Source organism: Pongo pygmaeus, chromosome 16, assembly GCF_028885625.2.
Source record: "Pongo pygmaeus isolate AG05252 chromosome 16, NHGRI_mPonPyg2-v2.0_pri, whole genome shotgun sequence".
Taxonomy (NCBI): Eukaryota; Metazoa; Chordata; class Mammalia; order Primates; family Hominidae; genus Pongo; species Pongo pygmaeus.
This window is the reverse complement of record NC_072389.2, coordinates 95319273-95336286: the sequence shown is the minus strand read 5'-3', so window position 1 is coordinate 95336286 and position 17014 is coordinate 95319273. Positions and strand designations below refer to the sequence as shown.

Below are 17014 nucleotides of genomic sequence, written 5' to 3'. Positions count from 1 at the left end.
AATCCAAGCACTTTGGGAGGCCAAGGTGGGAAGATTGCTTGATGCCAGGAGTTTGACACCAGTCTAAGCAACACAGTGAGACCCCCATCTCTACAAGAAATTTTTAAAAACTGCTGGGGTGGGAGTGGCATGCACCTCAGTCCCAGCTGAGGTAGGAGGATTGCTTGAGCCAGGGATGTCAAGGCTGTAGTGAGCCGTGATCATGCCACTGCACTGCAGCCTGGGTAACAGAGTGAGACTTTGTCTCTAAAAAAACAAACAAACAAACTGACAGTACTAAGCACTGGTGAAGATGCAGAGCAACTGGACTCCCATACATTGCTGTTGAAAATGCAGAACAGTACAGCCACTCTGAAAAAGGATTTGACAGTATCTTATAAAGTTAAACATATATTTACCATATGACCCAGCAATCCCATTCCTGAGTATCTACCCTGGGAGTAGTAAAACTAACCTATAATCCGAGCACTTTGGGAGGCCAAGGCAGGCAGATTGCTTGAGCCCTGGAGTTCAAGACCAGCCTGGGCAAAATGGCAAAACCTCATCTATACAAAAAATACAAAAATTAGCTGGGTGTGGTGATGTGCACCTGTAGTCCTAGCTACTCGGGAGGCTGAGGTGGGAGGATTGCTTTAGCCAGGGAGGTCAAGGCTGTAGTGAGCCATGATCACACCACTGTACTCCAGCCTACGTGACAGAGCGAGGCCCTGTCTCAAACAAAAACAACAACAACGACAACAACCACCACCACCACCACCACCACCAATGTAAGCTCACACAAAAACCTCTATGCAAATGTTTATGACAGCTCTACTTACAAATGTCAAAAATGGGAAACAATCCAAATGTCCTTCAACAGGTTTATCAATGGATAAACAAACTGTGGTATATCCATATAATAGAATACTACTCAGTAATAAAAAGCAAAAAACTATTGATCCACACAACAACATGGATGAATCTCAAAGACATTATGACAAGTGAAAGAAACCAGTCTCAAAATTTATATGCAGTGCAATTCCATTTATACAGCATTCTCAAAAATGCAAACTGAGTAATGGGGAACAGATCAGTGTTTGTCAAGAGTTATAAGCAGGGAAGGGTGTTATTCAAAAAGGATAGCATGGCTGGGCATGATGGCTCATGTCTGTAATCTCAGCACTTTGGGGGGCCAAGGCAGGTGGATCACTTGAGGTCAGGAGTTCAAGACCAGCCTGGGCAACATGGCGAAACCCCACCTCTACTAAAAATACAAAATAAGCTAGGTGTGGTGGTGTGTGCCTGTAATTCCAGCTACTCAGGAGGCTGAGGCACAATAATCGCTTGAACCTGGGAGGCAAAGGTAGCAGTGAGCTGAGATTGTGCCATTGCACTCCAGCCTGGGTGATGGAGTGAGGCTCTGTCTCAAAAAAAAAAAAAAAAAAAAAAAACGGTCAGCATGAGAGAGTTTTTTGGAGTGATGGAACTATTTCATCAGTGGAAAGAAAAATGTAAAGCTGTCTTTATCTCCAGATGATATGCTTATATAGGAAACCTGATGAAAACATTTTCTAGAACTAATAAATGAGGAGAGCAAGGTTGTAGGATACAAGTTCAATATACAAAAACTGATTGTATTTCTATGTACTGGCAATAACAAACCAAACATTGAAATAAAAATACCATTTATAACAGTATCAAAAACATGAAATACTTAGGGATAAATCTGACAAAAGATACATAAAACCTGTATACTGGGCTAGACAAGGTGGCTTGCACCTGTAATTCTAGCAACTCAGCAGGCCGAGGTGGGAGGATTGCTTTGAGTCCAGGAGTTCAAGGTTGCAGTGAGCTATGATCACGTTGCTGCACTCCAGTTTGGGCAATACAGCGAAACTCCCTCTCTAAAAAACACCCACCCATATACTGAAAACTATAAAATATTTCTGACAGAAATTAAAGAAGACCTAAATAAATGGAGTGTGATACCTTATTTATGAGTTGGAAGACTCAATTTTGTTAAAATGTCAATTCTTTTCAAATTCATGTACAAATTCAACACAATCCTTATGATAATCCCAGGTGGCTTTTTTTTTCCAGAAATTAAGAAGCTAATTTTACAACTCATAATTGGAGGACTAACACTACCTAATTTCAAGACTTATCACAAAGCTACAATATTCAAGACAGTGTGGTATTGGTATCAAAATAAACAAATAGATCAATGAAATCAAATAGGGAGTCCTAAATTAGATGCAAACATATATGGAGAACTTATTTTTGACACGAGCACAAAGACAATTCGGTGGAAAAAGGATATTCTTTTCAACAAATAATGCTGGAGCAATTAGATATCTATATAGGAAAAAAATGAACGCCGATCCATACCTTGCACCATATGCAAAAATTAACTCAAAGTAAAATCATACACCCAAATGTAAAACTGAAAACTATAAAACTTCTAGAAGAAAACTTTGGCAATCTTTACTTAGACAAAGATTTCCTATACAAGACATTAAAGTATAACCTAAAAAGAACAAACTGGTCATTTAAACCTTTTCAAAAATAAACTTATATTTCTTCAAAACACACTGTTAAGAGAATAAAAGGTAATCCTCAGATGGGGAGAAAATATATGTGCAAGTCACTTATCTGATAAAGTACTTGTGTCCAGAGTATTTTTAAAACTCTCAAAACTCAGTAATAAAAGAAATAACCCGGCCGGGTGCAGTGGCTCACGCCTGTAATCCCAGCACTTTGGGAGGCCAAGGCGGGCAGATCATGAGGTCAGGAGAGCGAGACCATCCTGGCTGACATGGTGAAACCCTGTCTCTATTAAAAAATACAAAAAACTAGCCGGGCGTGGCAGTGGGCGCCTGTAGTCCCAGCTACTCGGGAGGCTGAGGCAGGAGAAGGGTGTGAACCCAGTGAGCCGAGATCATGCCACTGCACTCCAGCCTGGGCAACAGAGCGAGACTCCATCTCAAAAAAAAAAAAAAAAAAGAAAAGAAAAAGAAATGAAATAACCCAACAATTTTTAAATATGTGCAAAAGATTTGTATAGAAACTTAACCAAAGAAGATATACAGATGGCAGATAGATTCATAAAAAGATGTTCAGCATCATTAGTCATTTGTGAAATGCAAATTAAAATCATGAGATACCACTATACATATATTAAAATGCCTAAAGTTAAAAAGATAGACCATACAAGTGTTGTTGAAGATGTACAATAAGAATGCTCATATACACTATTGGGAAACCAAAATGGTACAACTGGTTTGGAAAACAGTTTGGCAATTTCTTAAAATGCTAATGTGAAGGCTAAAGCAACTCCATCTTGGATGATAATCCTCCATGTTAACTTCTGATTAGCCCCAGTTCCAGAAAAACCTCTAACATTTCCAGTTTGACTCATTCCTTGTGTAAGAGCACCACTTACTGTAAATATTGCCCTTAGGTCAAAACAACCTTGATGTTATCATTCTTGCCATAAATTGTGTCCTTAAGCAATTATCTTACACATTCCCTCTGAAGCACCTTTCTCTATAGCACAGAAACCCTGGATCTGGTGGATAATGGCAGGGATCCACCATCTTGTCTTGCTTCCTGAGACACAGACATGGCTTCTGTTTGTTTGTTTAAATTGTATTTATTTATTAAATGTTTGTTTCTGAGAAACTGGGTATGTCAGCCTCTTGCTTTGGCCTCTCAGCTTTTTCAGACTTTTGAGGGTAAGTTTGCATAGGCCTGTCCACTGCAGGACAGTTAAACACACATCCACCGTCATATCCAGTCATTCCACTCTTAGGAGTGGCAGAAGGGAACTGAAAACATATGCCCATACCAAGACTTGGACACGAACAGTCATTACAACTTTATTTGTAGGAGCCCCAAAGTGGAAACAACCCAATGTCCACCAATAGGCAAACAGATAAGCTCTCACACATTGTCAGTGGTAATACAAAATAGGATAGCCACTTTGGAAAACAGTTTGGCAGTTTCTTACAAAGTTAAACATACCATATGTTTCAGCAATCACATTCCTGCGTATTACACTAGGAAAATTAAAACTTATGTTTCACATCAAAATCTGTACTTAAATATTTATAGCAGCTTTATTTATAATGGCTTCAAATTAGAGATAACACAAATGTACTTCAGTGGGCGAATGGATAATGAATTATAATAAATTCATATTGTGGAATAAAAAATTACAAACTACTGATGTGCACAACATAGATAATCTCAAATGCATTATGCTAAGTAAAATAAATCAGAAAAGAAAATAAAACGCTACATACTATATGATTCAATTTATATGATATTGTGAAAAGGGCAGAATTGTAGGTATAAAAAACAGATGAGGCCAGGCGTGGTGGCTCACACCTGTAATCCCAGAACTTTGGGAGCTCGAGGTAGGTGGATCACCTGAGTTCAGGAGTTCCAGACCTGACCAGCATGGTGAAACACCGTCTCTACTAAAAATATAAAAAATCAGCCATGCGTGGTGGCGCATGCCTGTAATCCCAGCTCAGGAGGCTGAAGCAGGAGAACCGCTTGAACCCGGGAGATGAAGGGTGCAGTGAGCCGAGATTGCGCCATTGCACTCCAGCCTGGGCAATAAGAGCAAAACTCTGTCTCAAAAACAAAAACAAAAAACAGATGATACACATCTGTGTTTAGAAGCACCCTGTGTTCACCTCTATCATCTAACATATCTCTGTGTTGTACTTACCAGTTTACTGTGTTCCTTATTAACCTATTACTCTAGGACTAGAGTTTAGCACAGTGGTTGGTATATGGCCAGCACTCAATAAATTCTTATTGCTTGCAGAATTGCCCTGACCTGGGCCATGTACTTAGAGAAAACTTCTGGCTCTCTTCCAGGCTCTTTCCTCTGCAAAAAATGAGTAACCCATGGGGCCAAGGAGATATGCTCACCCAAAGCCTAGTTTCCTTCTTCTGGAGTCTAGACCATGTTCAGGGTACCAATACCCCTGGAATTTACTGCCCAAATGACACCATGGCCTGCATGAGCCTTTCTCAGCTTTCTCCTGAGGGCAGACCCAGCTGCTAACGTGAGCACTCCTCGATCTCAAAGGTGGCAAAGGCATGGCTGCTTGCAGAGGTATGGGCAGAAGTTGGATGTGGCTTGGAGTATCAGGATGGTATGCAAGGCTCCTGGCCGGGAATGTAGGTGGGCACCAGAAAAGAAAGGGAAGTGGGAAAAGACTGGCGGCCATTTCTCCCCACACTGCCATATTCCAGCTGTGTTTCCAGGTATCCTAAGGAGTCTAGGAATTCTGAAAATGGCCTTCTACATCATTGTGAGGGTTTATTTGTCAATGTAGGAAAACAGACTATATTTTACTTAACAATTTGTTACTTGATTTATAACTAAAATATTTAAACATATGGTATGCTGGACTGCATTTGTACTCTTACCCACCGCCTGCAAATGTTAGGAGCTGGCCTGACCAAGGGAATAAAGATTACGAAAATGTTGACCTTATTTTATTTTTTTGAGACAGAGTCTCGCGTTGTCGCCCAGGCTGAAAAGCAGTGGCACAATCTTGGCTCACTGCCACCTCCGCCTCCTGGGTTCCAGCGATTCTCCTACCTCAGCCTCCCGAGTAGCTGGGATTACAGGCCCCCGCCACCATGCCCGGCTACTTTTTTTGTATTTTTAGTAGAGACGGGGTTTCACCCTGTTGGCCAGGCTGGTCTCAAACTCCTGACCTCAGGTGATCCGCCCACCTCGGCTCCCAAAGTGTTGAGATTACAGGCGTGAGCCACAGCGCCGGCCGACCTTATTTTGTGGTTATAGAGGGTATATTTTATAAAATTACTGCCACTGAGTGGGTAAGCCTCCTTTTCTTCAAGCCGCACAGAACGAATGTTCAGCGGTGCAATTTCATTGCAATCTATTTTTGCTTCACTTTGCTCATAATGACTCTTTTAGGATTTCCTCAGGTAACAATCTTCTTTCAGTGTTCAATAATCCAAGCAGAAAATTTTCTCACTTCATCCGGCTCCCATGCTAGGTTCACACTGTGAATTGGCTTATCTCTGCCCTAACCACTTCCTTCACCAGACATGGAGCTGGTGTAGCTCAAGGGAAAGAGGCACGGCGCTGGGAAATGATTAGGCCCCACCGTCCCAAACAAGAGCTCAGGGGAGTTCTGAGGCTGGAGAGACCATTCGGGATTTCACCCCGGGTTCCTGAGAACCTGAGATCTGCGGGGAGGCGCGAGACATCCGGAAACGCCCGAGTCTGGGGAGACGGACCCCCTCAAACTTTCTCTAGGAGAATCTACAGGTAAAGGGGACTCCTGGGACTCGAGGGGGGCCGCACCCCCTCAGACTTTCCTCTAGGAGACTCTACAGGTAAAGGGGAGTCCTGGGACTGGAGAGGAGCCCCGGCACCCGAAGGCAGGATCAGAAGTTTTGCTCACCTGGCCCGGCGGCGTTGCGTCGCCTTGGTAACCATAACTTCCGGCTTAAACCGGAAGTCCGCGAAGTTGCTCTACAGAAAGTGCGCCCGCCCCCTCTGGGGCGGAGAGACTCAGCCCCTCCCCCTCAGCCGATAACCTGGGACTGACCGTTCCCTGGGGATCCGGCGGGCCCCAGAGGACCCACGCCTGAGCCCGGTGCCACTCGTGGCCTTTGGGCTAGGAGCCATGGACGCCTTCACCCGCTTCACCAACCAGACCCAGGGCCGGGACCGACTCTTCAGGTGAGTCAGGTGCCAGCGGCCTCCGCCCCTTTCTCGCCCTAACTCGGTGCTCCCGTGCCTATTCCCCGGCACCCGAGAAAAAGGAGGTGATAGCCTAGTAGATGGAAGCAGGAAGGACGTTGCCAGCTCCTACGGGGGGAGTTTAGTATCCGAGCCCCTCCTCACCCTAAATTCAACGTGAGTGGGGCCAACGCACCCGCGTCCCGTCCTAGCCTCGTGCACGAAAGCCCCAGTGCCTGGCACCCTAGCCGCCTCGAGATCGCCTACGACGTGACACCGGCTGACAGCTCCTCCTCCCCTCCTAACTGCTCTCCGGGCACAGAAAGATTGGTTCTCTCCACTCAACATTCTTCCGAGGGATCTCCTTTAAAGAGAAACTTTGGGTTAGTATTTGTGGCTAGGGAAGCAGAGCGCTTGGTGTGGCTTCAAATAGCTCTCTTTTTTTTTTTCTTTTGAGACGGAGTCTCGCTCTGTCGCCCAGGCTGGAGTGCAGTGGTGGGGTCTCGGCCCACTGCAACCTCCGCCTCCCGGGTTCAAGCGATTCTCCTGCCTCAGCCTCCCGAGTAGCTGAGATTACAGGCGAGCACTACCACGCCCGGCTACTTTTTGTATTTTTAGTAGAGACGGGGTTTCGCCATGTTGGCCAGGCTGGTCTCGAACTCCTGACCTCAGGTGATCTGTCCACCTCGGCTTCCCAAAGTGCTGGGATTACAGGCGCAAGCCACCGCGCCCGGTCTCAAATACCTCTTGAAATGTTTGAGGAGAGACAGAAGTTCGCTTCCATTATTGCCCAGGCTGTATCATTGAGATACTGCACGTGGAATAGTTTTGTAAATTGTAAAACGAAATATAGCGGGGATGAGACCACACCAACTGGATTGGGGGGAAATACAGTGGGGAGAAGCTCAGAAAGAACTAACTGCACCTCTAAGGTTCATGCTGTGCTACTGAAAATATTAAACAGAGATTGTGTCTCTTTCTTTCTGTTCCATAAGAAACGAAAAGAACTGAGAGATTGTATCTTTAAAACAAATACAGTACTAGTTCATGATGTTTTAGAGATTTGGTTGATTCTTGCTTAATTAAAAAATAGTTACAGTTGCAGTTTTATTTAACAGGTCTTCATTCTCTTCTGGGTGTGCAAGTGCTGAAACAAACAGATCAATTAGAATGGCCCCAATAATGAGGCTTTTGGAAGCCATCTTTATGCCAGCTATTGTTCCCAGTGTTTTGCAACTATGAACTTATATAACCCTCATCACAACCCTATGACGTAGATACTCTAAATATTCTCCCCATTTCAGATGGAGAAACTGAAGCAGAAGGAGGTTAATAGATACTACACGGCAGAACTGAGAGATTCACATCCACGCAAATGACTCCAGTGCCCACTTAACTACCAAGCTATACTGGCTTTCTCATTAGCTTGATAGGTTTTCTAAATGGTTGCTTTATATACAAGCTTCATTAAATAGAAATTTCATTAAATAGAAAGCTGTAATTCCAGTGTACCTAGAATGTACCCTGCAAGGTTTATCAAGGAAGTTGGTTAAAAAAATAATCATTTAGGCCGGGTGCAGTGGCTCACACCTGTAATCCGAGCACTTTGGGAGGCTGAGGTGGGCAGATCACGAGGCGGGCGGATCACAAAGTCAGGAGATCGAGACCATCCTGGCTAACATAGTGAAACCCCATCTCTACTAAAAATACAAAAATTAGCTGGCGTTGTGGTGGGCGCCTGTAGTCCCAGCTACTTGGGAGGCTGAGGCAGGAGAATGGCATGAGCCCGGGAGGCAAAGCTTGTAGTGAGCCAAGATCACGTCACTGCACTCCAGCCTGGGCAACAGAGTGAGATTCCATCTAAAAAAAAATAAAAACATAAAAAATCATCATCATCATCATTTAGGCTGGGTGCAGTGACTCACACCTGTAATCCCAGCACTCTGGGAGCCTGAGGCTGGCAGATCACGAGGTCAGGAGTTCGGGACCAGCTTGGCCAACATGGTGAAACCCCATCTCTACTAAATATACAAAAATTAGCTGGGCGTGATGGCGCGTGCCTGTAATCCCAGCTACTCAGGAGGCTGAGGCAGGAGAATCGCTTGAACCCGGGAGGTGGAGTTTGCAGTGAGCCAAGAACGCACCACTACCCTCCAGCCTGGGCAACAGAGCGAGATTCTGTCTCGAAAAATAATAATAATAATAATTTATGTTTATTCCAAAAGATCTGAGATCTCTGGCATTCATTTCCCAGCCTCCTTGATGATCTGTATAACCTTTATGACCACACCGGCATTCATAAAATAACACCTTGCTTTCTGTGCCAATAATTCTCGCGCAAACATGGTGAACATTCCTAAAACCTGTCGGACTGTAAGAAGTGTGGCAAGCACCAACCCCACAAAGTGACATAGTACAAGAAGGGCAAGGATTCTCTGTATGCCCAGGAAAAGCAGCATTATGACAGGAAGCAGAGTGGCTGTGGTGGGCAGACTAAGCCGATTTTCCAGAAAAAGGCTAAAACTACCAAGAAGATTGTGCTAAAGCTTGAGTGTGTTGAGCCCAGTGAAGATCTAAGAGAATCCTGGCTATTAAAAGATGCCAGCATTTTGAACTGGGAGGAGATAAGAAGAGAAAAGGGCCAAGTCATCCAGTTCTAAGTGTCATCTTTTGTTTTATTATGAAGACAATAAAATCTTGAGTTTATGTCCACTTCAAAAATAAATAAATAAAAGTGATGTCTTATTGTTGGCCTGATCCTTATTATTAGACCAAAGCTCAGAAAGGCAGAGTCATTGACATGACCAGCCCTGTAACCAGGAAGCACACTTAAAAAAGAGAAAGCGATTGTTTATGATTCCAGTCTTCTCTTTTTATTTCATTCCTAGTAACAAGTTCACTATTTTAGAAAATGGAAAATGTACCATATTTTTATTGAGAATAATATTTATAGCATAAAGGGATTCAAATGCACTTACAAGACAGTAGGAACCAGGCACCTACTTTATTAGTAGATTGCCAAATGGATTTGGATGTGTGACTATGTAACGTAAAATTTCTCCTACATTTATATTAGTAAGTCATTGTTATTTGCAAGCATGACAATAATCACTTTATTAAATATATAGTATTATTAAGCAGGATTCTGCCTGTATTTTATATAAAATATGAATGAGTTTTGAAAGACAACTATGAAAACATATTCATACTAATTTATGTACTGATGTGTATTTGGTCCTTTCGTTTATAAAAAATTAAACAATCTTGAAACTGTGGATTTTTCATTTGGTTCTGGTTTGAGTTTGTGTCCTGTCTCATAGATGGTAGGTTAAGTACATGGTAGAAAAGTTCATTTTAGAAATCTGAAAATCAGGCCAAGCACAGTAGCTTATGCCTGTAATCCCAGCACTTTGGGAGGTTGAGGCGGGCAGATCACGAGGTCAGGAGATCGAGACCATCCTGGCCAACATAGTGAAACCACATCTCTACTAAAAATACAAAAATTAGCTGGGCGTGGTGGCACACACCTGTAATTCCAGCTACTCGGGAGGCTGAGACAGGAGAATCGCTTGAACCCGTGAGGTGGAGGTTGCGGTGGAGCCAAGATCACACCACAGCACTCCAGCCTGGTGACAGAGAGAGACTCGGTCTAAAAAAAAAAGAAAGAAAGAAAGAAAGAAATCTACACTGGGGAAGAGAAGGAGTATGGATCTTTGTAGACTTAACATGAGGGAGATTTTGTACAGTTTCTCACTTTGACTATATCCATTTCTCTGTGCCAGCAAAAGGTCTTTTGGAGGCACATTGGCTGCATTATTGTAGAGTTCGTTTTCATTACCTTTGTGTTAAATTTCCATGACATGTTCTACCCTTTGGCTCTCCTGTGGAATGACTGTTGCAGAATTTTGCTTTTGTAAGAGTTGCTATACGAGAAATGGTCTTGGAAATGTTGTCTGTAGGCATGTGTTTCTCTTTCCCTTACTTCATGAATTAAGTTTTATTTGGTTTGTAAATCATTCTTCTCCATTTTTTTTTCCATTTCAGAGCCACTCAGTACACATGCATGTTGCTTAGATATTTGTTAGAGCCTAAAGCTGGCAAAGAGAAGGTGGTAATGAAGCTCAAGAAACTGGAGTCCAGTGTGAGCACTGGTCGTAAATGTAAGTACCCTGTTTCTTGAGGAACAGTGGCTCCTGGTTTAGAATCCTCAGCCTCAGACCCTGTAATTCATGGAGTAATTTCTAGGTCATTAATTTCTAGTCAATCAAGTTTATTGGTGAAATTGACCAGTAAGGCTGTCCTCATGGCACAACAGATTTGAATGTGTTGCTGCAGACCATTCATAAACACCTTCTTATGTTCACATCTGGTGCTACACCTTATCTTTCTGCTTAATCATAACCAGTGAGACAGACAACGTGTTAGTTCACCTTTAGTTCTTAGAATCACAGTATGTTTTAGCAGTCTCTGACATGAGCTTCTGCTCCTGTGAGCCCCTTTGTTCTAAACAAGAGCGGAATATTTATATCCTAGACCACCTGCCTTTTTCTTTTCTTGAGGAGTGCTAGAGGCTATATAGGTGGATACATTTTTGTAGACCATGTTTGAGGTAGGTTTCATGCTAAAGGTAAAAAGTGAAATCAATATTTTGTGTTTGTTAAATTCACCTTAGTAATATATCATACTGGGAAATCCAGTACTTTTCATAGCAGTTGCCTTTCTGACTCTTTGTTGTTTGATGAAAACCAGATGTTGCTATAGTAGGTTAGCAGAGGCATTAGAATGGAATGTAGAGCATCACGTATTGATCAGTTGGTTTTGAGCACCTATGTTATATAGGTACATTCCTGAGCCTTATGGGAGAAGTAAGGTGCTTTAAATAATGATATATAAGATTTAGTGCCAAACTTGTTGGCTGAGGTAGAGGAAAAGAAAGGTGTTTTAGAGGAGGTGGAACCTGAGGTGAGGCTAGAGAGAAGGAAGAAGAGAGTTTCGAAGGGCAGTCTTCTCTAGTAAAGGCTCAGAACTGTTCTGAGCAAACCATTGTATGGGAGGATCATTGTCAAACTACAAAACTAGTTTGACAGAGAGAAGATTTAAATTGTCAAGTAGAGGGGTGGGAAGGGTGGGGCGAGCTTTTCTGGATGGCACTGAAGGCCAAGATTAGAAATTCTATTTAGATTCTTTAGAATGTTGGAGCTGAAAGGTCCTTTAGAGGTCACTAGTCTCTAAGTCCAGAAGGGGCTTATCCAGGGTCATTCAGCCAGTTAGTACAAGAGCCAGAACTGGAACCCAGAATCTATATACTAAAACAGTCATTATATATACTATTTTACTATTTTATGTTATTTTTGATAATACCAAACATTCTTTTTTTTTTTTTGAGATGGAGTCTCACTCTGTTGCCCAGGCTGGAGTGCAGTGGCGTGATCTTGGTGCACTGCAAGCTCCACTTCCCGGCTTCAAGCAATTCTCCCACTTCAGTCTCCCCGGTAGCTGGGACTACAGGCATGCGCCAATATGCCTGGCTAATTTTTGTTTTGTTTGTTTGTTTGTTTGTTTTTAGTAGAGACGGGGTTTCACCATGTTGGCCAGGCTGGTCTCAAACTCCTAACCTCAGGTGATCCACGCACCTTGGCCTCCCAAAGTGCTGGGATTACAGGCGTGAGCCACCGCGCCCAGCCCCTTCTGAGATTCTAAGTTTTCTGAGAGTAGCTACTTCTGAGCGCCTCCTGAGTCTAAGGTATGGTCCTTCAAGGAAAAGTACTTCTTTTGTACCTTCTGTGACATTTAGTACTATAAATTTCTCAGAAGGTGTTCAGTAAGTACCTAGTGATCGATGCATCCCTGATGATTTGAATTACATGCTCACATAGGACATGCCATTGCAATGGTTGATTTAATTCAACTAGGAGCTCTATTGTTCTATCCATTAAATTCTACCATCTTTATTTTCTTGACAATAGGTAGCCAAAAGGGGGTGGGACCAGAGAAATGGCAAAATGATAATAGTGTTTTTAAAAAGGACAGTCTTTTGTCTGGAAAATAAATAAAATGTAAGGCATCAGACTCTCCAAGAGAGTATTGCATCTGGAGTTCATGTTATCATAGTACCTTCCTTCTAAAGAAGTGTAGCTGGTAAATAATCAAATGTAACAGTCCACACTCATGATTGACCTTGCCTGGAGTATGCTGTCAGTCAACATTAAGGTGTTCATTACAATGGAGGAGGTAAATTTAAAGAGTCACTGTATTTTTTGCCTCCCAAGATCATTTTAGGTGTCCTTAATGTACTGTAAAATCTTGCTCTTTTTCTGAACAAAGACTGAGCCTTGAATGACCATCAGTTGTTAAAAAGACCAGTGCTAAGCTGGGCACACTGGCTCGTGCCTATAATCCCAGCTACTCGGGAGGCTGAGGTGGGAGGATTGCTTGAGCCCAGGAGGTTGAGGCTGCTGTGAGCTATGATGGTGCCACTGCACTCCAGCCGGTGTGACAGACCAAGACCCTGTCTCAACAAAAAACAATGAAAAGCTGGCTCCTCACCCTGATACAGGGATTCTATCTTCCCATTGTGTACTAATGAAATAACTGTTCACTATTGTGGGTTCTACTTGCAGGGTTCAGACTAGGCAATGTGGTACATGCTATACAGGCAACTGAGCAGAGCATTCATGCCACTGACCTGGTACCTCGCTTATGCTTAACATTAGCCAACCTGAACCGTGTGATTTATTTCATCTGTGACACCATCCTCTGGGTGAGGAGCGTAGGTCTAACTTCTGGCATCAACAAAGAGAAATGGCGAACGAGGGCTGCTCACCACTACTACTATTCTCTTCTGCTGAGCCTGGTCAGGGATCTGTATGAAATCTCCCTGCAGATGAAACGAGTTACACGTGACAGGGCAAAGAAAGAGAAATCAGCATCCCAGGATCCTCTTGGGTGCAGTGTGGCTGATGAGGAAACAGAATGGCTCCAATCCTTTCTACTTCTCTTATTCCGATCTCTGAAGCAGCATCCTCCCTTGCTCCTGGACACAGTGAAGAACCTTTGTGATATCCTGAACCCTTTGGACCAGCTGGGGATCTATAAGTCCAATCCTGGCATCATTGGACTTGGAGGTCTTGTGTCCTCTATAGCAGGCATGATCACTGTGGCATATCCTCAGATGAAGCTGAAGACCCGTTAGGGTGTTTTTAGGCTTGGAACTAGTACCTACTTTAAAAGATGGCCTCTTAGTGGGATAGACATTTGTATAAGTCACAGGCCATGTCATACTGTGCTTAAGTTCTTGTTCATGTGAGCATTTAACAACCTATGATGTGGGCAGAGATGAGGCCAAGAATGGAGAAGGGAGGAGCATGAAGAGTTGTATGTTTTTGGAGTGCTGGAGTGACTTGTGAATTTCTGAATATTTTCCCTTCATCTAACATTGATTGAACATCTCTTATGTGCATAATGGGAGCTTAGTATTTGCTGAATGAATAAAAATTGAAAGGAAAAAATTTAAAAAGACCTAATCGCACTGATCATTGAACACTAATATACAATAACTTTAGGGTTATATGGATCATTGGTTTCATATGATTACAGTAGGTCTGGTGCATGGCACTCTCAGATCTAGTAGAGGCTCTGATGTCAGTAGCAGGATAGAGGAGATCTGGGCTTACAGCCTCTCAACTTGTTGGCCCTTATACCATCACTGCACTCATGTCCTTGCTCTGTCCAGAAGTAGAATCAGAAAAGCATCAGGCACCTTCATGGTATAAATTGTTCTATGGGTGCAGTGAATAAGCAAAAATCAGGAGCAGACAGGAGGGACTTATAAAAATACGTACAGGGTCACAGTGGGTGCCTATATGTAGTCTGTGACAGATAAGAAGCTGACAGTGAGATAAACAAAAAACTGAGGCTACAGCCTCATTCCTCTGACTCCTAATCCAGTGTTCTCTCCATGCTCTCCCACTGTCTTCAGAATTGAGTAGAAATGTGATCCCCCCGAATCCTGTTTTTTGCCTCTTACTCTCCCATTATTTGGAATCTTCCTTGTCCAGTGGTTTATATTCTTTTCTAGAAAAACTAAAACTGGGTGGAGTGTGGTGGCTCACACCTATAATCCCAGCACTTTGGGAGGCTGAAGTGGAAGGATTGCTTGAGGCCAGGAGTTCAAGACCAGCCTGGGCAATGTAGTGAGGCCCCATCTCTACAACAAAGTGTTAAAAAATTAGCCAGGCATGGTGGCGTATGCCTGTAGTCCCAGATACTCTGGAGGCTGAAGCAGGAGGATCACTTGAGCCCAGGAGTTCAAGGCTGCAGTGAGCTTCCACCGTACTCCAGCCTGGGTGATAGAGCAAGACTCTGTGTCTTAAAAAAAAAATTAAAACAGTATTTAGACTTATCAGCTAGATTGTTTTATTTAAATCCTTCTAACAATTTAGGCAATTCTACATTAATTTTCATCAAAATTTATCCAGTCAAAAAAATTTCATGAATACTCCAGATGTAAGAGGGTCACAATTTTCTATGGTAAATCAGACGTCTTATTTGTAGGGTGATTGAGGGAGGTGGAAAGCACAGGAGGAAGCCAGTGAAGAGGACACTGGAATGCTGAGTCAATGACATTGACTCATGTTTCTATCTCCCATCTTGGGTGTGGGTCTTTATATGTGGTTACAGATCCTTTAGTTTGAGGGAGGTGAGGTAGAGAAATAGGATGCCAGCAGGTAGGAGGCTGATGTCAGTCCTCCCAGCAAAGCTGTGTCATTTATCTGAATGGAAATGAGAAAATAAATATGTATTCAATAAGTTACATTTCCCAGAAATGTGATTGAGATTCTCAAAGAATAGACTCAGATTCTTGGCTGTCTGTTTAACCAATCACGATATGGGATTTGAAAAATAAAATTTTGGGAATTTTAAGAGACATGAAAGCTACTAGGTCAGGGCAAACAAAAAGCTTAAATACCTATTTTTATTGTCCAGATCCTCTACTGTAATAGATTAATTATGTTCAATAAATTTCTAGACAAAATTGACTTGTGTCTGTGAGTGTGTTCTGGGAATAGAGAAGAGTTAAATGTAAGGCAATCCAGCAGATAATCCTCAATCAGCCTACACAGTTGGTACAGCGAGCTCTGGGCTAGAAGATCCAGGCTGAGGAGGAGGATGGAGAAAGATTGAGATGTAGAACCTCTGGGTTGAGAGGGACCTCTAAAATGAACTCATCTAGACTGCTACCATGGAGAGGGTGCTCTACAGTAGCCCTGTCAATGGCTGGCCGGCTTCGGCCTAGATAAGTCTGCCTTGAATTCATGGTGATATGTTATGTTACAGTGGTATCCATCTCGGTACTTTTGTCCTATGCAATGGTGAGTGGTGGGGAGTTTGGGAAATACTACCTCTTCTCGAGTTTGTGTAAACCTTAATGGTGTCCTGGTACCTCCCTGTGAATCCTTCTTTCTAACTAATGTTTTCCACCCCAGAGCCTCCACATTCATGAGGGATGCCAAAAATCGAAGAAGTTCTTCATAGATGTACAGCCCAGCACATTCACAACTGAGCACTGTTGCCTGATAATTCATTTATTCAACAATGAATGTTTGAGTGCCATGCATGGTTTTGGGGATCCACTTGTGAGCAAGATGACCTAGGTCCCTGCTCTCACGTGGTGGAGGGGTAGGGAAAGCAGGTAGGTACGGAGAAGGAAAGAAGATAGAACTCTATGCCCTGCAAGCTACTGCTAGAAAACTAACACTTCTGTCTTCCCTTGGGACTCTCCTAGGCCCTTTCACCACTTCTCACCTCTCACCCACATTCTGCACTCCCAGCTAAAGCAGCCAAAGGACTATTTGATTTGGCAGAGCTTTCAGGCACAAAGCCCTATGTTCCCTCTGGCCCAAAGCCACTACTCTGAAGGCTGAAAACTGCCCTTTGGCTCAGGTTGCTGTCCAGTCACAGCCTCACAGATAATTTGTGCTGAACCTTGAGGTGAGGGCAGAGGCCACTTCTTTAAATACTTTGTCTTCTCTACTGCCTTACATTTGAAAAGCCCAGGTTGGACAGTAAGTATTAAACGTATAGCATATTACTCCTTCGAAGCCCCCCTGCTTGACTCCTCCCTTTCCTGCCTTCTCATTCCCTACTTTATTGCATCACAGATACGTAATTTATTACCAAGGATCTTTCATAATTCCCCACCCCTGCCTCTTTCTTCTCTTGCTCACAGTGTGTGACTTAGCAGAGTCAACAATACATACAATTCCACCAGCAACAAAGAAAATAAGTTTTGTTTTC

The 17014-nt window shown here is 43.0% G+C and overlaps 2 protein-coding genes across 8 annotated transcripts in view; one reads left to right on the top strand and one right to left on the bottom strand.

The window, feature by feature from the left end:
• WDR93 (WD repeat domain 93) overlaps positions 1 to 6939 on the bottom strand; it is a 56596-nt gene extending 49657 nt beyond the window's left edge. For 2 of the 5 annotated variants that reach the window (XM_054450385.1, XM_063652928.1), the window contains exon 1: positions 6438 to 6484. The gene's annotated coding sequence lies outside the window, so the exon portion shown is untranslated. Of the gene's footprint in view, positions 1 to 6437; positions 6491 to 6883 lie in introns of those variants that run through there. The other 3 variants (XM_054450381.1, XM_054450383.1, XM_054450384.2) reach the window with 3 other exon arrangements.
• PEX11A (peroxisomal biogenesis factor 11 alpha) lies at positions 6491 to 15752 on the top strand. 3 transcript variants are annotated; one of them, XM_054450390.2, is made up of 4 exons: positions 6555 to 6718; positions 6931 to 7101; positions 10763 to 10878; positions 13339 to 15752. In XM_054450390.2, the coding sequence occupies exons 1-4, from the start codon at positions 6663 to 6665 to the stop codon at positions 13908 to 13910; spliced, it is 915 nt and encodes a 304-aa protein (XP_054306365.1). In that variant the 5' UTR covers positions 6555 to 6662; the 3' UTR covers positions 13911 to 15752. The 3 variants fall into 3 exon arrangements, with proteins under 3 accessions (XP_054306366.1, XP_054306365.1, XP_063508999.1); XM_054450391.2 differs by lacking the exon at positions 6931 to 7101 and having other exon boundaries at positions 6491 to 6718; XM_063652929.1 differs by lacking the exons at positions 6555 to 6718; positions 6931 to 7101 and having other exon boundaries at positions 10817 to 10878; positions 13602 to 15752.
• Positions 15753 to 17014: the final 1262 nt, after the last annotated feature.

What these genes read in the sequence shown, in the direction of transcription:
- PEX11A (XM_054450390.2), top strand. Translation starts at nt 6,663, where the DNA reads ATGGACGCCTTCACCCGCTTCACCAACCAGACCCAGGGCCGGGACCGA. An exon ending in GGCCGGGACCGACTCTTCAG is followed by an intron (nt 6,719 to 6,930) that starts GTGAGTCAGGTG and finishes GTCCCGTCCTAG; the next exon opens with CCTCGTGCACGAAAGCCCCA. An exon ending in CCTTTAAAGAGAAACTTTGG is followed by an intron (nt 7,102 to 10,762) that starts GTTAGTATTTGT and finishes TTTCCATTTCAG; the next exon opens with AGCCACTCAGTACACATGCA.